The following is a 22,948-nucleotide window of genomic DNA, read 5'->3' as shown; positions in this document are numbered from 1 at the left end:
CTGGGATTACAGGTCTTTCAACCAAATGGTTTTACATTAGATGTTGAAAGGAATATCAAATTCCTTTTAAATGGGTTTTTATAAAGAAAACGAATTCTTTTGTTTTCACTTCTTTTCTTTAAATGGGAATTATGAAATTTCCTCTTAAACCTTATCCCTCTCAGTTTATGGTGCTTTCCAGGATCCTTTATATTTTACTATGTAATATGGACACATGAGTTTAGTTCTTGTTAATAACTGTTAAATAGCTGATTATATCATTGTTTTTAATATTTTGAAGTAATGTTTTATTCTTTCTCCATTATTAGATCATTTTTGAAGCAGAACGTGGCAAGGGCACAAGTGGCGAAATTGCTGTGGATGGCGTCTTGCTGGTTTCAGGCCTATGTCCAGATGGTCTTTTATCTGTGGAAGGTTGAATGTTACTATTGTCTTTTATATCTTTTTATTTGGCTTTTTATGTCAGTTCTCTGTGTTTTGATATTATTGTAGGACACACCCCATTTTAGAAATCAAGCTGAAAAATTGTAAAGTACCAACTGAAATATTATTTTAAGATGCCTTCTTTGTAACTGATTTGCCAATATTTGCTTTGAATATAGTACTTCTGTGTCTTCTCATTCATTTATGAATTTTTCTACATTATATTATAAAATATGGAAATTCCAATTCATCTCCGACGTAGCATATCTGATTTGTCTAACATGAGTTGATGAACTTCTCCATACAATATTTCTAGAATCACAACAACCACAAAGAACAGAAAAATGTTTAACTTCTATGGTGCTTATTGGAAACTATGATATTAAACATAAACTTTGCCAAAGTGACTCAAGCTGATCTTTCATAGCCTAGCTTGCATGTTTAAATTTTTTGTAATAGTGTCCAAATAATCAACTTGTGTCATGGTTTAAATTTTTCTAAGAAAGAAAATATGTTGTTGATTATGCTCACTGTGTATATGATTGCTTTTCTGAAAATGTAGTTTTTATTCTTTTCTCTATGGAAATGCTTTTTGCTCTTTAAAATTCTTACAATTATTTAGTATTATGGGAAAAGATGACTGCTTCATTAGGCCTCATAACTATAATGCAAATTATTGAACTGAAGGCCTCAGAGAACTACCTAAAAGTAAATTATCAAGAAGCAGAACTGAAAAACAAAAGACTTATGCTTTCTTTTCTATTTCCTTTCTTCTGAACTTAAAAATAGTTGTATGTGGTAATGAATCCTGGGTATATTCCTTGGAGACATGACTACACAGTCCCCAACTTACAATGGTTCAAGTTTTTTCAGTTTTATGATGGTATGAAAGCAATATGCATCCTATAGAAACTGTCCTTCAAATTTTGAATTTTTCTCAGTCTATGGATATACAGTAGGATACTTTCTTGTGACGCAGGGTAGTGACAATGAGCAACAGTTCCCAGTCAGCCCCGGTGTCACAAGAGGAAATAACCCAATCTCTATAGCGTGCTATGTTGCCAGTGGCTTTTAGATGTTGTACTTTGTGTTTTCACTTCCTATCATATCTACAAAACACTCATCTGTGTCTGTACATGAGATATTTGACATTCTATTATAAACTAGAATTGGTATTAGATGCTTTTGCCCTACTGTGGGCTAATGTAAGTGTTCTGAGCTCATTTTAGGTAGACTAGGCTAAGTTGTAGTGTTTGGTAGATGAAATATATTAAATGTATTTTTACTTGTGATTTTTTTAACATATGATGTTTTTTTCAAGAATATAACCCCATGGTAAGTGGAGAAGCAGCTGTATACTGTCAGAGATTCTGTATCAGAAACAGATCCAAGATGGTTCCCAAATAGAAGGGTCCCCAGATCTGTGCCTGCTGTCACCTAAAGCAATGAAGGCATTGAACCAAATGTCACAGGGATGAGGCAATGGAGAGGTGGATCTTACTGGACATTATTATACACAATGAATTTGTCTCACAGCTGAGTAACCCTGAGTTTAGGAAACCCCCAATCTTATAAAAGGGCTCATAGAAAACCTGTTCAAACTTTGCAGTTGTCTTGGCCAAGAACCAAATCTGCCCTCCAAAAAGAAAGCACTGTCTCTATTCTCCCAGACTGTTCATTATACAAATATCCTTGAAAAGACAGTATGAAACAAAAGCAGTCACTGCCTTTGTGCAGAAGATGGGGGGTGGCATTCATAGAGACTCACCTCCAACCCACCCAACATTAAACTCTTAGCTTTCTGGAATCCATTAGATAAAAGAATGAATTAGAAAAACTGGATAGGAATGTTGGCTCCTTATTGATCCACAATATTACAAATAACATTCTCACCCTTGCTACAGTTCACCTTGTCTGAGCGAAAGCAGCTAGTGCTTTCTGGAACTTATTTTTCCAGACTACTTCAATCAAACCATAAAATAGCAGTTAGGTGATTTAACTTCTGCAAAATAAGCAAACATGGAATGAAATTTTTCCATATTTTGAGGGAGAACTATCAGAGTTTGGTAACATGTTACAATTGATACTCTGTACCTACAGTGGGTTGTTTTGTGTCAATACTCCTGCTTTTCAGAATATTTAAAGTGTCTTGGAAACCTGACAAGGTAAATTGGCTAATGATTATTCAGCATCCTTTTGAGTGAATCAAGTTCTTGTGGAAGATGGAATGCTATGAAATGGCAGTCCAAAGCACTGAGTTACTCTCCAAGAAGAAATGAAGGGCACATTCTATGTTAAAAACTGGCTTTTATTATATGTTGGTGAATCTTTTTTATTATATGTTGGTGAATTTATCTCAGTTCAGTGGTTTTAAGTGAGATTTTTTTCTAAATTCCCTCTGGGGCTTGAATTCATCTAAATGAATTCAATCATGTTTCTCTTTTGTTCCATCAGACCATGATCATAAATGCCAAATAGCTGTGTTCTTTCTCCATTCAAAGTGCCCTGGTACTGTGTGCATGCATCTTCATTCTGTCTGGTTAGAGAATGGTAAGGTATCATGAAATTAAGTATTTGTGTACATGTGCATAAATAAGGATTCTTTTTTTAATGTGGAGGATGGGACTACTTCTTAATATGATGTTTTTAAACATCATATCAATGCTTCATAAAATTGTAGTATGAATATGTACATTAAAAATTCTGTAACACAATTTATAAATAATTTATGTCTCAGGAGGCAGAAGTACAGTGGTGAGAATTTGGCCTGGTGTGAGGAAGGACTTCCTGGAATTGGGCTTGAGATAGCAAGGTTACATGTGCAACAGTCCCCAGACCTGAAAGGTCCCACTTGCTCAGGAGTCTGAAACTCTCACCTGCTCTGCACCTATTGGTGTTTCTGAGTAGTGTTAAAAGAATCTACATCCCCTTTTCTATCCAGAACTCCTTTTAAATGTGTATTTCCTCCTAAGATGAGTCCAAGCTACAGTCACTCAGCTCTCCTGCAGAGTGTCAGACACTTTTCACTTGCAGCACCTATTGTTTTAAATGCTCTCTCAGAGTCAGCAGCGCCTCCTTGTGGCGGCCTATGAACATGTGGTTGGCAGCCACCAGTAACCGACAGAATTGTCTTCTGCCTCTCTTGCTCCCTCTTCTCTCCCTGTCCTCCATGTCTTGTAAGTTCATGCTTTTCTCTGAGTACCCAAAACCTTCCAATGAAAATGAGGTTGTGGACAGTGCATACAGTGTTGGTCCATGAAAAAGAGCTATGAGGCAACACAGTGCAAGAATGAAAGATAAGGAAGCAGTTTGTACCAATGCTTTGTGGTTGAGCACTTATAACTCACTGTTCTGATGAACCACTGTTAAAAAATGATCCCCTTTAAAAAGCCCAAGGACCAAAATGAAGTGAAGCATTTCCTGGGGCTGTCCACACATCAGGATCACTGGCAATCTGCACTCTTCCTGGAAGTGAGTCATGCTGGAGGAACCAAACCCCAGATGGTGGGCCTCAGCTCGAATTTCTTAATAGCAATTAGAGAGGCCATTGAGTAGGCAGGTGGAAGTCTTTGAGTGGAGTTAGCATCCTGTGTCTCACTTCTTTTTATACTTTTTCTATGGTTTTCTGATTAAATGGGTTTTTTGAAGAATCCCTAGCAACACAATAGTAAAAATGTTGCTGCATTGCCCCAGAATTTTCATTTTATGATATGCACCAAGAAGTGACTGAAGCCCAACTTACTAGTCCTGTCATTTGTCTGCTAATTTTGTTGCCATAAATCTATGGGAGAAATAACTCACATTCTACAGAAATGAGTAAAATGAACAAAAAGTGCAGAAAAGAAGATGATGTTTGATAAATGGAACTTTTTACAACCTGGAGTTTCATACAATGCCCCAAAGCTGAATACAATGTTAAGTGTCCACTGGTTCTAAAGAGACATGCTAGACCATTAACACAAGGATGAACCCAAAACTACTTCTGCTATCCATGGTTCCTCACCCCTCTTCAGCTTATGTAGGCAAGAGTGGAAGAATGTTATTAGAGTTCTAGAAATTCCTTCCTGCCCCTCCTCAAGGCAGGTGGAGGAGGACATTGAGAGAACCATTTAGAAAGATGGACAGGTCACTCTGTCTGGAATGGTGCCTGACTCTTCCTGGAAAACTCAATAATCAAGAAGCCAGCTACAGCTGTAAAAGACTGCCTATAATGGCAATGGGACAGGCTGCAGAGGGAGCAACCCCTTCTTCTGGGGCTTACGTGGGAGCAGAGCTGCTAGGTTTTTCCCATGGCCTACATACATATCAAGCACGTAGGTAGGCATCAGTTGTCTTGGAAAGACCCTGCCCTGTGGGTGAGGTGAGCCAGCAGAGAAAGTCTATGTGACACTTGCCACCAAAGCAGGACAACTATCCTGTCAACCAGACAGAGCATCATCTGAACCAGCAAATGGATGAGGATGGGGACCCCAGCAAACATCCAGCCTGGCCACTGGGAGTTTTAGAAGTTCACCTGATGATTCTAATATGTAGCAAAGGTTGAGAAACACTAACATAGGTAGGTCACCCTACAATGGATAAAATTAAAAGGACTGACAATCCAAATATTAGTGGGCATATAAAGCAATTAAAACTAATACCTCGCTGATTAGAGTATCAACTGGAACCACCACTTTGGAAAACTGTTTGGTAATGTTGGCTAAAATAAACATACACCTACCCTATCACTCAACAATTCCATCCCAAGGTATATAATCGAGAATAAGTGTATATATCCACCAAATGACAGAATAAAAATGTTCATAGCAGCTTTCTCCATAATAGTCCACTGAAAACAACTCAAATTTCCATTAACAGTAAAATGGATATATTATGGAAGATGTATACAGACCAATACTACACAGAATAAAAAGTCACAACGGAGTGAATTCCATTGACATAATATTGAGTGAAAGAAGCTAAGTACAAACTGGTACATACACTAAGAGTCCATACTGATCTATCCCAAAGAGATAAAACTAAGCTATGGAGAAAGAGGTCAGATGGAAGTTGCCTTGGGTGGTAGGAGGGGAAGACAGAAGAAGCCCTGTAGAGGATATGTTTATATCTTAATCTAGGTGATGAATAACTGGATATATATCTAATTTTACCAAGATGTAACATGGATTTGTGTGCTTTACTATGTTTAAGTTATTCCTCAACAAAGGTGAACTAAAACACAACTTAAGCATCTATCTATGATAATTAAATGTAAAAGGCTATACCAATGAAGGAAGTTCCTACACAGTTTTTTTAAGTGAAGAATCCTTAATCTAGGAGGGAAAAAAAATGGTTTTAAATCATAAATCCAGTCTCCCTCCCTACCCTACCCCCACCAATCCTGCCCAGCTTGAAGAAAGGCTGGATTCTGTGTTTAACAAAAGCTCTCCTAGATGCTTAGTATATACCCTCCCTCCCCTGCTCCTGGTGAAGAATCATTCATTTAATTAATCCCTGCCCCCCCAGCTGATCTTTGCCTCATCTATGCAGAAACTAACTCTTCCCTTGAGTTTCTTTATTCTAGGGGTGTTCACTACTTTTCTGCCATTGTACCTATATAAGTCTGAAGTATATGTTTCAGAACTTAAACATTATTTCTGTTTCTACACTCTATGCTTTTTCATTATGTTTCCTGACATTCTGTAACTCCTGTGATTTGATAGAAACTGTTCATTTTTTATCCCACATATTATATTTTGTGACCTATAAGAACATCCCCAATTAAGTCCTATGTCTGGTGCTGTGTCTGGTGTTTATCAGTCATCAACTTAGAACCCAGAAAGATGTAGTTTCTCTGACTTCATTCCATGGAAAACATCTGTAACTGTTCCCTGTGTAATGTGTAACATTAGATTCTGGAGAGGACCCATAAAGGGATTTTGCCTCTGTTCCTAGGGAATTTTCAGGAAAGGGCTGTTTATGTGAGCTCAAAATATCAACATCACCACTCCGAGACTTAATAAGAATTGAAAAGTGGTTTCTGCTCTACCAGAGGAAATTTATCAAAGAGAATTCTAGAGTATCAGAACAGCTAAAAGATTATTTTAAAACAAAGGTCTGAAAAACTTATATGTATGTATGATAAATTATCATAGAAATACTTTTATAGTCTACTTAAAATTGTCCAAAAGTACTTCTCAGCAACCTTTTTGTATTCCAACGAGCACTATTTTAACAGGACTTCCTGTAGCAATTGGACATGTTCTCAATCTGTGCTATCTAATATGGTCCACACTAGTACTACTAAGAACTTGACATTTGGCTAGTGCTACTGAGGAACTGATTTTTAAATTTTATCTAAATGTAATTAGCCACATGTGGAAAACTGTACTGGGCAAGGCAGGACTACACAATAACTATAATTTGCCTCTTAAATGACATAATGTTTTTTTCTTCACACCAGAGGAAAGCCTGGGTCATTTTTATTCTTGTCTTTTAGAATCTTGCCTAATTTCTTTCCCTCCCTAAATTCAGAATTCATGAGAAAATGGTTATTGTATTCCACAAGGTTCTACTGATAGTTTTAAAGTGACTTCTAGTTTCTAAACTAACTCCTTTATTTTGAGTCTTCATAGTTTGAATGAAATTGGAGTTTTTTGTCTTGTTTGGTGTTGGGGATCAAACTCAGGGCCTTGTATATGTTAAGGAAAGTGCTCTACCACTGAATCACATCCTCAGCCCAGTACAATTGTTTTGACAAATATTTTAAGATTGAATGTTACAAATCCAATCATGAAGGAAGGTTTCTTCTAGGTCACTGTTCAAAACCAAAGATTATTGTTCTGGAAACCTATAGTGCTCCAAATATTTAACCAGGTATTTCCAAAGGGAACTAAGAGTACTCAGAAAATGAACTCAAAAAAGTAACAATGGAGAAAGAAAAGAAGACAAATGTGAAGCTATAACCAATCAACCTATTTCTGTACTTTACTTCCATTCTCTAATAGATACTGCCCATGGAGTTCTCTCACCCTTTTCTGGATCTCAGCATTGCCCAATTCATGAATCACAAGTTCTTGCTCAAATGAAATATGTTAAATTTAAATTGCCTACAGTTTTTCTTTTAATGGGCCAAAGTAAAGATTGACAAAGATTTTTTGTTGGCCAAAATATAATCAGGCTACTGAAACTTCTCCTAGGCCAAACTGTGATTTCCTTCTAAGACCTAGTTTGAGCAAAGAGCCTTGCTAAGTCAGTTTTGCAAGACCCTCCTACCCCCAATGTCTGATCACATTCAGTATCTGATCTAGTTCCTCATTCTCCTCAACCCCTCCCCTAGGTTATGTCTGGTCTTGGCCTATCTCCAGAAAGAATCCTATTAGGTCAATTTAGCCAGAATCTCCCTTACCCCTAATGTTTCCTCTTGGTAGTTTTTCAGCCACTGTTCCCTTGCTTTCCTTGGCTATAAACTCTCACTTATCCATGCTGTATTTGGGGCACAGGGACCTGGTTGCAGTAGTCCCTATATCTAGAGATGGTCCTGGAAAACAGTCTTCCTTACCATGTTTTAACAAGTGTCAAATTATAATTTTTTTCTTCAGCAAAATAATCTTCAAATGCAAATTGCATTAAAGTTGAAAGCAGCAAACAGTTTATCCCTGTAGTAGTTTAAAGACTGGAGAGAAAGAGAAAAGCAACTCCTAACACCACCAAATTGGCTGAGCCTATAGAACATAAATAATTTCACAGAACATTAACATCTGATGAGGCTATTCTCTGACAGTGATGGATCACAACAAAAACAAGACTCCTTTGTTATCATGTCTTAATAGTAACAAAACATAAACATTATCCAAAGACAAAAAATGACCAAGTATTTATTACATTATTCAATCACAGTCACCCTGCTTTCTGAACAACATCCAATCCACCTTTGCTTCCTTTAACTTTGCCTCAAATTATCTTGCAGTAGGGGATCAGCAAAGGATGGTTTTAGTGAACCCTTGCAGGCAAAAAATGTGTACAGATAAGAAGTTCAGGATGCACCTATTTAAAGAACGTCTACTACTGTGCAATAAATATGTGTTGGGTTAATTACTGTTAAACAAACTATTCACATTTATGTCCACAGTTATATCAGCATCTAGCTGAGCACTGTCTTTAATTGTCTTTTGATAGAAAGCAGAAAGGGTAAGTTGCAGAGTACTTCAACAAACCTCGCTACTAAAAAAAAAAAAAAAAAAAAAAAAAAAAAAAAAAAAAAAAAAAAACGGCAGCCAAGTTAGTTTCAATTCAAGCCCTGGCGTGTGCTGGCTCCTCCCTCAGAGAACCGCGGAAGGTCCGCCCACAGCCACAAACCGCTCCGCGCAGGCGCCATTTCCCCAGCACGCACGCGCTAGGTCCCACGCCCGCGCTCTCCGGTCCGTGGACTTAGATTGGCTGAGCTTCTGTCATACAGTCCTGGGAACCGGATGTTCTCTCTGGACGCGGAAGCGCTGAGGACTCCGGGGCTGCGCCTGCGCATTTCACTGGCCTACGCTCCGGGAACGCTCCCGCGTCTGCCCTTCAGCAAGGCGAGCCCTTTTTCCAGCGGAATGCCGCCATGCTCGGGAGGCTCTCCTGTGCGCCTCGGGCTGGGTAGGCCCTGTCCTGCCCCCTCCCCTTCGTCTGAGGTCGCCCGGGTGGGCGGAACCTTCGGGGCCGCATCTACTCCTGTGCCGACTGCCAGGCCATTCACTTTGGGATGTTTAGCTGCAGGCTTTGCTTGAGTGCTCGACCCCACCCACCGGAACCCTGGTTCTAGGACTGGTCCCTTCCCCTCGTTACTCCTTTATTAGAAATTTCATTATGGAAAAGAGTCCTAGTGTAGCATCGCGTTGGCTGTTCAGAAAATGCAACACCCCTGCCAACATTTGGTATCGTTTTCCTTCGGTTGAGGGAGGGGCTCCTCTTGAAGCTGGAGTTGTATATGGGTTAGGGCTAGAAAGTTAAATTTTCTCTTTAGGTCTGAAAAAAAAAATCTGAAAACTTAACCAGATCTAAATTATTGTTGATTGTTACCAGCTCTCGGAAATTTTCACTGTGAGCTTTCATCTGGTACTTCTCAGGGTTTAGGCAATTTTAGTGTAGATATGGGCAACTTGCCAATATGTAACATTAATATTTACAAGCTTTTATATGCATTCACTCAACAAATATTTAGGGCCCATTCTTGCTGGCACCATAAAAAATTATTTTGGGTGTGTATTCAGAAGCTAGAGGTGCAGGTATATATCTAAGCATTATTCATATTAGCATATGTTCTAGAATTGGCTGTCCAATAGGTAGATACTAATTAAGGCTTGAGAACTTGCAGTGATGAGTCAGAATTTAAATGGCAAATTTGGGGGAATTCTTTTTAATTAAAGTACCCCAATTTGTTTATATATTGGAAAATATTGGGGTAGTTGTGAGTGTAACTCAGTTCCTGGTTCAATCCCCAGCACCACATTTTAAAAGAACAGAAAAAGAAAGAAAATATTTTCTATACACTGGGCTAAATAAAATGTATTATAATTGATTTCACCTAATTTTATTTAAAAATTTTTTAATTTGATATTCAGAATTGAATCCAGGGGGCGCTCAACCACTGAGCTACATCCCCAGCCATCCTTTTTTGTTTGTTTGTTTGTTTGAGACAGGGTCTCACTAGGTTGCTTACAGCCTTGCTAACTCACTGAGGCTGGCTTGGAACCTGCTGTTCTCCTGCCTCAGCCTCCCAAGATGCTGGAATTACAAGCATAAACCCCCATGCCCACCCCCAGACCTTTTTTTTTTTTTATTTTGAGACAGGGTCTTGCTAAGTTGCAGAGGCTTCAACTTGCAGTCCCTCTGCCTTAGCCTCCTGAGTCACTGGAATTATACGTATGGGTCACTGCATGCAGCTAGAAAATTTTAAATTATATTTGTGGCTTGAATTATATTTTTATGGGACAGCACTTCTCTAGAAAGGAGTTAATAGACTAGGGCCTGTGGCTAAATCCAATCTGCCTACTTTTGTAAACAAGTCATATCAGAACCAAGTCATGCCCATGCATATGTTTATTTCTGTGTCGACTCTTCCTGCTACAAGAGTAGTAGAGTTGAGGAGTCTACACAGTATAAGGCCTGCAGAATATAAAATATGTGTCTAACTTTTGCTCTGGAACAATACATGGTATGGTAGATATAAAACTTTTAATTGTAGACCCACAGGCATAATTCTAAGCACTTTATAAAAACCATCTAATTTAATTCTCATATTAATCTTAGAATGTTGGATTTCCCCCTTTTATAGATGAAGAAACCGAGACACAAGATGACCAAGAAACTTAGTCAACTTGCTCAACACCCCTCACTTCTGGCAACTATACTTTTTTGACCCTCCAAATCCAAAAGACTTGCTTCTCAGACCCATTTGATTAGCCCACAATGGTTTCTTTGGGGGTTTTGTTTTGTTGTTGCTTTGTGGTTGTGTGGATTTTTTTCTTTCTTTCTTTTTTTTTACTAGGGATTGAACCCAGGGGTGCTTTGCCACTGAGCTACATCCCCAGCTAAGTTGCTGAGGCTGGCCTCAAACTTGCAATCCTCCTGCCTTTCCCTTCTGAGTCATTGGGATTACAGGTGTGTGCCAACATGCTCCACTCTTTGTTGTTGTTTTTGTTTTTAAATTAGAATTTCTTGAATGATTTTTGAACTAGAATTGAGATGGCATTTGTCTCCCAGAGAAAAAGCTGAGGAGCACTGGGCTTAGGTACAGTGAGTACTAGCAAGTTGGTTTGCAGTGAAAAGAAATGAAGCTCACAAGCAGAGAAGAGAGGGCATCCTGGATGCTTGCTTTTCACTTGTTTAACAAAACAAAATATTTCTCAAGTAATAGTAAGCACTGGGCAGGTATTTATAGGTAAATAAAACAGATCTAGTTCTTATGGTCTTGTGGGGAAGGCAGACAGAAAAATGGTTTTTTAAATGTAGTAATCACTATGAAAAAACACTGCAATTATTTGATGTTTTAACAGGTTTTCTCACTTGCAAGATGGAGATAAACTGTATTTGAATATCAGGCTTATTGTTCGGATTGAGATGACATGAATTTGCATGGCACATAGAATTGCTCAGTAAATGTACATTGTCTTCTGTTAAAAGGTAAGTGAGGAAGTGAATATCAGGCATTGTGTACATCATAACACTTACAACATTATAATTGCCTGTTGTAGTTGGTAAATGTTCTCAGGTGATTTGTACATAGTAGTGTTTTCAGTATTTTCTGATTTAATAGGACTCATCTAGCAAAATCTGAAGTCAGAGAGGTACTGTGCATTGGTCCAGGAGCAGCTATCTTTGGGGTTAATGGCAGTCCTACTGCTATTGGTGGGGGGAGGGGAATGATGTGGGGGAAGGAATAAGGTTGTGTCTGTGTATGGTTTAAATTAAAACCAGCTGGAGAGCTGAACAAATAAATATCTAGGCCCTACGCTCAGAGACTCTAATTCATTCTGTCTGGGTTAAGGCCCTGGCATTGTTTTAGTTTTCATTATTTAATTTCCCCAAATGATTCTAATATACAATCAGGGCTGAGAACCACTTGTGGTAAGAAAGAGGCCAGGCTCAGGGAGCTGCTGGAGCCAGGGCCCATAGCTGTGAAATGGGCAGTACCCATCTCTGGTTTGAGAGTAGTCAAGAGGGAGGCCCAGAGTGTCTCTTTTCATCACCTTGCCCTTAAGATGTTGGGTGACATCTTGAGAGCAGAGGAGAACCTCTGGAGAGCTGTAAACAGGAAAATGAAGGAATATCTTTCTGAGTTCTGTACTAGAGGATGATCCCTCTAACAAGGTGCCATGAATCAAGAGTAAATTGCATCTGTCCATTTGATAGAGAACCCAAATGGAGTTTGGTATCCATCCTTCTGTGTTTCTTCTAGTGGCCTGTATCTGTCCTTATGGACTCACTACACATAATTGGCCAGTTTCTTGTCAATGTCTTGTCTCCGCACACTTCTAGATTTTCCAGATGTTCAGAAAGGTGACTAGTAAGAGACAGGCCTACATTGCCCACAAGGTGAGCAGTATTTGACTCAGGTCAGAGTTCCCAAAGGGGAATTTGACCACAATCAGGGTTTCAGTGGTATGAAAGCAGTTGTTTGCTTTGCCAGCAAAATGTTTTTACCACTTGTATAAATCTACAGAAGTTAATGCATTCGTGTGTATAAAACCAAACAATTCTCTGCTCTTCATTTTATGTCCTTTTGTTTGCTACTATGAACATGAGTGTACAACTATCTCTTCAACTCCCTGCTTTTGATTCTTTTGAGTATGTGCCCAGAAGTGGAATTGCTGGATCATATGGCAATTCTGTTTTAATTTTTTTTTTTTTGTACTGGGGATTAAATCCAGGGGTGTTTAACCACTGAGCCACAAACCCAGCTCATTTTTATGTTTTATTTTGAGGCAGGATCTCACTAAGTTTCTGAAGATGTTCTTGAATGTGCAATCCTCCTGCCTTAGCCTCTCAAATCACTGGGATTATAGGTGTATGACACTGCACCTGGCCTGTTTTTAATTTTTAAAGAAACTCCCATACTGGTGCTGGGGCTGTAGCTCAGTGGTAGAGCACTTGCCCTGGGTTCAATCTCCCACACCACATGAAAATAAATAAATAAAAATGAAGGTTTGTGTCCATCTACAACTAAAAAAAATTTTTAAAAAAGAAACTCCCATACTGTTTTCCCATTATTCTCCCTATTTTTGTTTTTGGAACCAGGAATTGGGATTTAATCCAGGTGTACAGTACCCTAAGCTACATCCCCAGATCTTTTAAATGTTTTAATTTGAGACAGGGCCTTGCTAAATTGCCAAGACTGTCCTCAAACTGGTGATCCTTCTGCCTTAGCCTTAGGATACGTTAGGATACAGTTGTGCACCAATACGCATGGCTCACCTTTGTATTTTTAATAGCATTTCAATGCTGTCAAACTTTCTATTCTCCCTATGAGACAATCACATGGGTTAAAGCATTTATTGCCCCAGGACTTCATAATATGGAAAGCAATAGGGCACACAACTTGAGTTTCCATTAAAAAATAAGGTATGTGTCCATTTTATTTCTGCTTAGTTCACTCAACAAAATTTATTATGTGCTAGATGCTGAGCCTAAAGAGATGGTCTCTGTACTGAAAGAATTGACAGCATAGAATGGAAGGAAACCACATACTCAAAAGAATCAACAGCAGGGAGTTGAAGAGATAGTTGTACACTCATGTTCATAGTAGCAAACAAAAGGACTGAAGTGAAGAGCAGAGAATTGTTTGGTTTTATACACACGAATGCATTAACTTCTGTAGATTTATACAAGTGGTAAAAACATTTTGCTGGCAAAGCAAACAACTGCTTTCATACCACTGAAACCCTGATTGTGGTCAAATTCCCCTTTGGGAACTCTGACCTGAGTCAAATATTGCTCACTTTGTGGGCAATGTAGGCCTATCTCTTTCTTACTAGCCACCTTTCTGAACATCTGGAAAATCTAGAAGTGTGCTGAGAATACAAGCAGAATGGATATTTCTCTTTGTGAAGGAACTTTCTAACAAGTGGGGCAGGGTTCAGGTGTGTTGAGCAGCTTGAAGCCTTACTACTGTGACTCAACTCCTTGACTTCCTCAAGATCTAAAGCACACAAGCCAAGAGAAGTGTTCAGCAATTGAGGGTGTGTATTTGCTATTTCTCTGTGCTATACCTATTCTCTGTTTATTGAGCCTTTGATTCTTAGGAAGATCTCTGTTACTGGTTTCAGTCTTGAAAAGTTGATTTTTTTTTTTTAAGGAAAAAAGAATTGTCTTTGAGTACTAGTTCTAAGTAATTAGGAAAATTGTTTTAAGATCCTAAATTGATGGCCCACTGAGTGACTGTTAAACTGACTCTAAGGAATAACAACAGCTGGGGATTTAGCTCAGTTGGTCAGTTGGTGCTTGCCTTGCATGCACAAGGCCATGGGTTCAACCCCCAGGACCACAAAAAAAAAAAAAAAAAAAACAATGAGAACAACAACAAAAAAGTGCCCAGGTTTTCTACCTTGCTGCTCTCTCTCTCTCTTGTGGTAAAATTGGCAAGATTCAGACTTTTTGGTCATCTGTGAGTTGGGAAACACCAGTGGAAACTTATCTATTCATATTGGGGGACAAAGCTTAAGGGAATATAGAACTGTTTACAATTCAGTGATCAACTTCTGAGGAAACTGTGAGCCCTCATCTGAATGCAAAGCCACAGATGATGCAGCCACTTTTATTTTTTATTTTGAGACAGGGTCTCACTGAGTTGCTTAGGGTCTCATTAAGTTGCTGAGGTTGGCCTTGAACTTGTGATCTTTCTGCCTCAGCCTCCTGAGTCCCTAGGATTACAGGCATGTGCTACCACCATGCCCAGCCAATACAACCACGTTTAAGAGATAATCTTCTCCTACCCAAAGAAAGATGGAAGTTGACTGATTGACTTCCCATGTCATTTTTCAGTAGGTATATATCTTACATGTATATAGGTTATTGTGAAATAATACTAGAGTAGGAACTTTTCTGATTATGAAAACAACACATGCTTATCACAGAAGATACAGAAAAGAATAAATGCATAAAAATCACCTAAAATCTGATCACTCACAAAATGTCACTCTTTAAAATTTTGTGTATCCCTTTTCTTTCTTTTTATATGTAATTTTTACATAAAATTTAGATCTGACTGTTTTTTGATAACAGATTTATTCAGGTATAATACATATACTGTATTATTCACCTAATGAAAGTGTATATAGCTCAGTGCTTCTTGGTATATTCAGTTATAGAAACCATTGCCACAGTCAACTTTAGAAGATTTTTGCTACCGACCCTACAGGGAAAACCCATTGCCCATTAGCAACCACTCCCCTTTCTCTTTTACTCGACTACCCTTCTGCCCCAGTCCCACCTAGCTAATCTATTTTATGTCTCTCTAGATTTGCTTATTTTGGACATCTCATATAAATTAATATGTGGATTTTTGGTCTGGCTTCTGTCACTTAGCCTAATGTCCTCAAGGTTGATTTCATACTGTAGCATGAATCTGTGCTTTAATGCTTTTTATAACTAAAAAATTCTATAATATGGATGTACTGCATTTTATTTATTCATGCATGAGTTGATGGGCATTTAGGGTTTTCCCATCTTTAATAATTATTCATTATTATGAATAATTCTGTTGTGACCATTTTGATACAATTTTTGTGTGCATGGACATTTTCATTTCTCTTGGGTAGATCTACTGGATCATAATGTACCTCAGTGTTTAATCATTTGTCTATTTAGTTATACATCCTGATTTTTTTTCACCTAATATTATATGACTATTTCCCCATGTCATTAAGTATTCTCTATAAGTATGATTTTAAATGGTTACATTATTGTGTCATCATGTCCTGTACATTTTTAAACATTCTCCTATTTAGGGGAAAAATATAGAAGTAGAATTACTGACTAAAAGGGTACTTATCAGATGGTTTCTAGAAAGATTGCATGAATTCTTTCTGGAATCACTTCCGTGTTCTTATCCTGTGTTTGTTCAGTAATAATTGATTAATGTAAAATCAAGTCCATGGACTTTTGAAAAGAAAAGGTCCCTGCCATCAAGATGCTAGTGCTCACATTTAAACCAGATGGAAAAAATATAGATCTGAGGTTTTTTTGTAAACAAGGTAATGTATGTTATGTGGAGGGGAAAATAGACTACTTAGATACAGTGAACATTTGCCTGCCCAGGACAAGGTTCACACAGACATAATCATGTAGCAACTTTTTATATTTTATTTAAAAGTTTTTTTAAAAAGTTAATGAGGGGCTGGGGTTGTGGCTCACTGGTAGAGCACTCACCTAGCACATGCGAGCTCTGGGTTCGATCCTCAGCACCACATAAAAATAAATAAAATAAAGGTATTGTGTCCAACTACAACTAAAAAAAATTTTTAAAAAAGTTAATGAGACCAGCCAGGCACAGTGGCACATGCCTATAATCCTAGTGATTCAGGAGGCTGAGGTGGGAGAATCATGAGTTCAAAGCCAGCCTCAGCAACTCAGCAAAGCCCTGAGCAAGTTAGCGAGACCCTGTCTCAAATAAATAAAAAGGGCATGGCTCAGTGGTTGAATGCCTCTGGGTTCAATCCCAATGCAAAAAAAAAAAAAAGTTAATGAGATCAAACTTGGTGGGGACTAGTTAGTCCAAAGTCATAAATCATCTGAATCACTACCCTGTTGTTCAAAAGACTCAGATATCAATACTGCTATCTGTTGATTTTTGGTGCCCACCAGATCTAGTTCTGGCCGCCTCCCAACCTGCACTAGCTCATGGTTTCTTTAGGTTGCTCAAGATATTAGCATCCCACTTTTGTTTGTTTCTTATTCTTTTATATTCAGAAAAGTAGTATCACTTTAAAGAATATAAAGTCAGGGGCTGGGGTTGTGGCTCAGTGGTAGAGTACTTGCCTGGCATGCATGAGGCACTGAGTTCGATCCTCAGCACCACATAAAAGTAAAATAAAGATATTGTGTCCACTTAGAACTAAAAAAAATAAATATTAAAAAAGATAAAATCAACAAGTATTTCAGTTATATTGCTGAATATGAGGGAAAAAATGGTTCATCGTTGCTTAGCATTACCATGTTGATGCTGACATGGTGTGGTGTCTTCCCCAACATGATCATCAAATTCTACTCAAATGAATTGACTAATCTTTATTTTAATAAAAAGATATTGATTAGTATGATTGGAGGTGGAAAAAGTTACAGCAGATCCTCCAGCAATCCATTTTTAATGTTACACTGAAATGCTTCCATGCCATTTTTTTCCCATCAACTTCTGAGATTAAAACTCTGGAAACTAAACCATTCCACGTTGCAGATTCCATTTTCTAAATGTCACAGCCATTTATATTACATTATTCCTTCAGAAAACATTGCATACATAACTGGCAGAGAGTACAATTTCACTGTCCAGGAGTTTCGACTAGCAAAGGCAAGCTTAAGAAACTGAAATCTCTTTTTTTCTTTGCAGCTGCAAATATGTCTGACAAAAACCAGACAGCTGCCAGAGCTTCCCTTATTGAGCAACTGATGTCGAAAAGAAATTTTGAGGATCTTGGCAACCACCTTACTGAACTAGAAATGATTTGTGTGACTAAGGAGCATCTCCAGGAGACAGATGTGGTCAGAGCTGTGTACAGAGTCCTCAAAAACTGCCCCTCCGTGGCTTTGAGAAAGAAAGCTAAGTGTTTGCTGTTAAAGTGGAAAGCTCTTTATAAGGATACTCATTTGAAACCAAGGGACAGCCCTAAATTATTCCCGTCAGGTAGTAATAAAGGAGAAAATGCAGGACTTTCTCATGACCTAAGTCAGGATGAAATCCTGGGCGCCTGCAGTTCTAATCTCCTGCTATCCTCCCAAGATGTTGCAAACCACACTGACATGGTGGTGACTGAAAATAGCACTATTGAGATGGAACCTAAAGAAGAGCATTCGGGGAGCAGTGACCCTGAGTCCGCTGGCAAGAGATCAAGTGAGTTGCAGGATTCTACAATGTCCTTGAGAACTAAATGCACAGAACTTCTTCTTGCAGCTTTAACTAGTTCTTCCACAGAGCAGCCAAAAGCTGATTTGTGGCAAAACTTGGCAAGAGAAATTGAAGAGCACATTTTTACCCTTTATTCAAGGAACATCAAAAAATATAAAGCTTGTATCAGAAGCAAAGTGGCCAATTTGAAGAATCCCAGAAACTCTCACTTACAACAAAACTTGCTCTCTGGAACTATGTCTGCAAGAGAATTTGCTGGAATGACCGTCATGGAGATGGCAAGCAAGGAACTGAAGCAGTTGAGAGCTTCCTACACGAAATCTTGTATCCAGGAACATTACCTTCCCCAAGTGATCGATGGCACACAGACAAATAAAATAAAATGCAGGCGCTGTGAGAAATACAATTGCAAGGTTACTGTAATTACCAGAGGAACACTTTTTCTTCCAAGTTGGGTGAGGAATTCAAACCCAGATGAACAAATGATGACCTATGTAATTTGTAATGAATGTGGGGAGCAGTGGTATCATAACAAGTGGGTGTGCTTGTAATTATAAATGAATGTTTCCTTAACAACAGATATCCCAGGGATACCTTTTATTTGTATAGCCCTTTCGTGCTCTTTTTAAAATCTTGTGCATAGCATTCATAAAACAGTACTAAGAAGGAGGAAAAGTTATTTGCTGAAGCACATGCCACCATCACTAAAAGTCATCTTTTAGGGAGAGAGAGTGGATGACTATTGCTTTGTACTTCGTGGCTATTTAGTACCTTACTGTATTCAGACTGGGATTAAGAGCAGGTCTGTATAACCTAGGAGCCTGTCAGAAATGCAGACTTATTTTTGCAGGGTCCTCAGGAACCTTGAGAAGTGCTGCCTTAGCAATAGGCCTGTGGTTCTCAGCAGTGGCTGCATAGTAGAATCTCCTGGGGGAGCTCTGAATCCCACTAATACTGAGACCCAGCCTAGAACAATTCAGTCTGAACCTATGGGATTGGACACTGGTTTCAACATTGCTTCTGTCATTCTTCAAGTTATTTTAAGATGCAGTCAGAATTAAGAACTATTCACAAAAAGGCTCTTATTTGATCCTCTTTATAGTTGTAATAAATGAGTGTTCTTCTGGAGTCTTTACAGATGAGGAAACAGGTCCACAGAGCTGCAGTGACTTGCCCAAGCTAAACGACTATAAATATCTCAGTTCACGCTGATTCTAGATTTATACACACACACACACACACACAAACACACAGGGGATTGAACTTAGGGGCACTTAACCACTGAACCATATCCCCAACCCTTTTTGTTTTTATTTTTATTTTTTTTTAATTGCTGAGGCTGGCCTCAAACTTGCAATCCTTCTGCCTCAGTCTCCCAAACCACTGGAATTACAAGTGTGCACCACCACACCCAGTTGGTCCTAGATTCTTATCTTCCAAATCTTGCCTGATGGATATTTTTGTATGTGAACAAGCATAAGGGCTTTTTGTGAATATTGTTTCTAGCACAATTCTTTGTTTGTAAATTAATTTATAATGTGAACCAGGGCAGCAAAGGACAAATAATTTTCCCAAGGTACACTGCATGCTGAGAAGGATCACGTGAAATAAACTCGTAAGTGGGATGACTTCTGGCCTATTTAGGGCATTTCTGTTATTAAAAAAAAAAGAAAGAAAAGGAAAAAGGAAATCCACAGTCTGAGATGAGCTCAATCCACAGTCTGAGAAATGTGCTCCTGTCGATGGGGGCTAAGTGAATAGTGTCTTTAGATGCTAACCTTGGCTGACTAGGGCTTCATTCTTTTCCTCTTTCTTTTCTCATTTCACGGTTCTCCCTTGGGCCTTGAAAGTTACCCTATAACTCATCCTGTGGTTGGAATTTGGTTTAGAGTCCTCTTGCTTAGTTGAAGGAGCTAGCTATTCTTTTCTTTGCACAAATTCTCCGTAAACTCTTTGACATTTAGTTTCTGATATTAGGGATCTTCATGTTCTCAAAGGCAGGTGTGTTAGGTCTAAAGCCCAAATTCTGCTTCAGTAAAAATGGCATTAATCTGCCAGAGGAAGTCCATTGCTTCAACCTTCAAATCTACCAGTATTTATTTATCTAAATTTATTTTCCTAAATTGAAGAAGAAATTACTTCTTTGAGGCCTTTGCAACCAGTGCTTGACTAATTTGTATAATTGTTTAAACACAAGCCTATGTGATTATAACTGATATTTGTCTTTAAAAATCATAGTATGTTCATTGTTTTTATAGTTTTACAAAGGTTACTTCCAGGTTGTCTACAGATGTACATATTTTCACTTTATCACCAGTTCTTTTCTCTTAACTCTCCAGTCTTCCATTGCTGAAGTCTGAAGGCCTCTCTGTATATACAATTTACCTCCTTACCGCAGTTTTCCCAAAAGGTGCATAAAACTAAAATACATTTGTGTTTTCAAATGGTTTTGAAGACATCAGCTTGAGGCCATCAAGTATGGATTTTATTTTGATATCTTTTCTCTCTCTGGCTTCTTGGGGCTGCTTACTGCGATGCAACATGTCAGTCCTCTAAACAGTAACTTGCAAAGTCATCTAAAACTTAAGAGTTTCACAAAGTGTGGTTTCATATGACTTGGAATGATCTTAAAAATTCTTCAGTGGTTATGAAAGAGTACACACAGCACATGAAAACCAAGTTTGATTAGTTCAAGTCAGTGTTGGTGTTTTGGTTTTGTGTGTGTGTGGTTTTTATTTATGTTGGAATTTTACAAACTAGCAGACAAATAAAATCACTTGAAATGGAAAATCCCTGACTCTTTGACGTAAAAATTTTGTAGTCTTCCTCATTTCATATCAACTTTGTCGGTGAGTTTTGCAACTAGAGATAGCAAAATAGTAATATGGGCTTTTTTTTCTTTTGGCCAATGAAACAGCCTCACATTTTCTAAGTATGGATAATAATTTTTTCACATACCATGTCTTACCTCCTAAGAAGCAAGAGTTTTGTTTAATATTCCTAGTGAGGTAAAGACTCTGAATCAAAATCATGCTTATAGGAACAGCAAGTACAAAGGCCCCAAGATAGGATGGTGCCCGATATAGTCAAAGGACAGCACTAGTTCACAGCAGCTGAGGTGCAGTAAGCAAGAGGAAGAAGGATGAGAAAGTCAAAGAGGCCACAGAATTCATGAGGTCCCTTGTTAGGCCATGATAAGGACTTTGGGTTTTGTTTTAAAGCATGATGGGCAGCCACTGAACATATGAAGTTTTTAGTGATGAGATTCAAGTGCCCTTTGGGAAAGATCACTACAGTTGCTATGTTAAATGGGAAGGGAAGTAAGGATGGATGTAGGAACACCATTTGCAGTGGTCCACATATCATATAACTGGCTTCAAATAAAAGTACAGAAAAGATGGTCTCCCTACATCCTTAGAGTTAACAAAGCCCTTGGCAATTTTGTAAATGGGTATTTCATAAAAAACCCCCATTTGAAAATCCCCTACCTATGGACCATAATAATAAACACATAACTGTGGAAACTCGGCACGACACAAGTATATCTTGTACCCTAGTTGCCAGGCATAGGCTTAACCATCAGTTGTTATACCTGAATGTAGGAGGTTTTTTGATGGTTTTTTCCTCTCATTGCTCTCCCTTGTCCTTTGTCCGTGTTACTTTTTTAAAATAAAGAGTTGGATACAATGGCGGCTCTGTCTCTTCCCTGAGCACTTCCTGTGATGAGAGGCTCCTTTCATTCCCTATTACCATTTCTAAATGCTAGGCAGAAAGCCTGCAGCTGGCAGGGCTCCACTGCCTTTGCAAGGGCCGGGCCTTCCATCTCTCAGTTTAGATTGCTTTGTTATTTATAACTTCAGTAAATGCAAAATATTTTACTAAAATAAGTATTTTTTAGCTCTCAGAGGTACTTACTGTAAGTACTTAGATTATAGAAATCACCTTCTTGCTTTCAAAAAGCCCCATAATCAGATGGAAGAACTGATGACAGCCTCACATAATCCTATTTGCATTATTATTTAAAATTAGGTTTCCCAAGATGTTACTAAACATTGTCAGAAATACTGTGCAGTAACAATTGCACTTTATTCTCTCAGGTGCCAGCTCTCCTGACACAGGAAACCTTGAACCTCTTTGTAGTGTCCGTGCAGTTTTTCTGTTTTCTGCAAAGTGAGTGACTGTTAAAATACCTAAATTTTAAAACTTGAGAACATGTAGCTTTGTGTGTGTGGTACTAGAGATCGAACCCAGGGGTGCTCAACCACCGAGTTACATCCCCAGCCCTTTTATATTTTTTGAGTTGGGGTTTTGCTAAATTGCTGAGCCTTAAACTTGCAATCCTCCTGCCTCAGCCTACTGAGCCACTGAGATTACAAATGTATGCCACCATGCCAGTGAGAATATGTAACACTTGGGGGCGGGGCTACCAGGGATTGAACTCAAGGACACTCCACCACTGAGCCACATTCCCAGCCCTATTTTATGTTTTATTTAGAGACAGGGTCTCACTGAGTTGTTTAGGGCTCACTAATTTGCTGAGGCCAGCTTTTGAACTCCCAATCCTCCTGCCTCAATCTCCTGAGCCAGTGAGATTACAGGTATGCACCACTGGACCCAGCTGAGAATATGTAGCTTTTTAAGGGACATTTACATAATTTATATTTTTGTGAATTTGAAGAATATAAAATTGCAATTTGAAATACCATTTTCTGTAAAAACACAGAGCTATTCTATCTATATGACCTAGGAATAACAATTCTAACAAACTAGCCAAGCAATCTTGCATTCTTTATTAAATTATCATAAGTGCCCTACGGGATGGACAGTCAAAAGTAGGATTAAAATAATTTGTTGGATGTATTCCTGCTTTCTTTCAAAATGTCAATGAGAAATGAATAGGAATAGGTTCTAAGCAGTCATTAATCTTTTTCATGTGATGACACATTT

General features: G+C 38.4%; 2 protein-coding genes across 3 annotated transcripts in view; both read left to right on the top strand.

Annotated features, from left to right (window-relative positions):
* Nucleotides 1-605, top strand: part of Egfl6 (EGF like domain multiple 6) — a 60,147-nt gene extending 59,542 nt beyond the window's left edge. The window contains exon 12 of the mRNA XM_026395170.2: nucleotides 309-605. Within this exon, the coding sequence (XP_026250955.1) occupies nucleotides 309-419 (111 nt within the window). The 3' untranslated portion in view covers nucleotides 420-605. The remainder of the gene's footprint in view (nucleotides 1-308) is intronic.
* Nucleotides 606-8,913: 8,308 nt separating this feature from the next.
* Nucleotides 8,914-21,630, top strand: Tceanc (transcription elongation factor A N-terminal and central domain containing). 2 transcript variants are annotated; one of them, XM_077793711.1, is made up of 4 exons: nucleotides 8,914-9,039; nucleotides 10,931-11,043; nucleotides 11,439-11,565; nucleotides 17,486-21,630. In XM_077793711.1, exon 4 carries the CDS (start codon nucleotides 17,494-17,496, stop codon nucleotides 18,550-18,552), a length of 1,059 nt encoding a protein of 352 aa, XP_077649837.1. In that variant the 5' UTR covers nucleotides 8,914-9,039; nucleotides 10,931-11,043; nucleotides 11,439-11,565; nucleotides 17,486-17,493; the 3' UTR covers nucleotides 18,553-21,630. The 2 variants fall into 2 exon arrangements, with proteins under 2 accessions (XP_077649837.1, XP_026250940.2); XM_026395155.2 differs by lacking the exon at nucleotides 10,931-11,043.
* Nucleotides 21,631-22,948: the final 1,318 nt, after the last annotated feature.

Source organism: Urocitellus parryii, chromosome X (genome assembly GCF_045843805.1).
Source record: "Urocitellus parryii isolate mUroPar1 chromosome X, mUroPar1.hap1, whole genome shotgun sequence".
Taxonomy (NCBI): Eukaryota; Metazoa; Chordata; class Mammalia; order Rodentia; family Sciuridae; genus Urocitellus; species Urocitellus parryii.
Note: the sequence above shows the minus strand (reverse complement) of the source record. Positions and strands in the feature narration are given on the sequence as shown.

Excerpts from the sequence above, each read along its gene's own strand:
- Tceanc (XM_026395155.2), top strand. The coding sequence starts at position 17,494 with ATGTCTGACAAAAACCAGACAGCTGCCAGAGCTTCCCTTATTGAGCAA.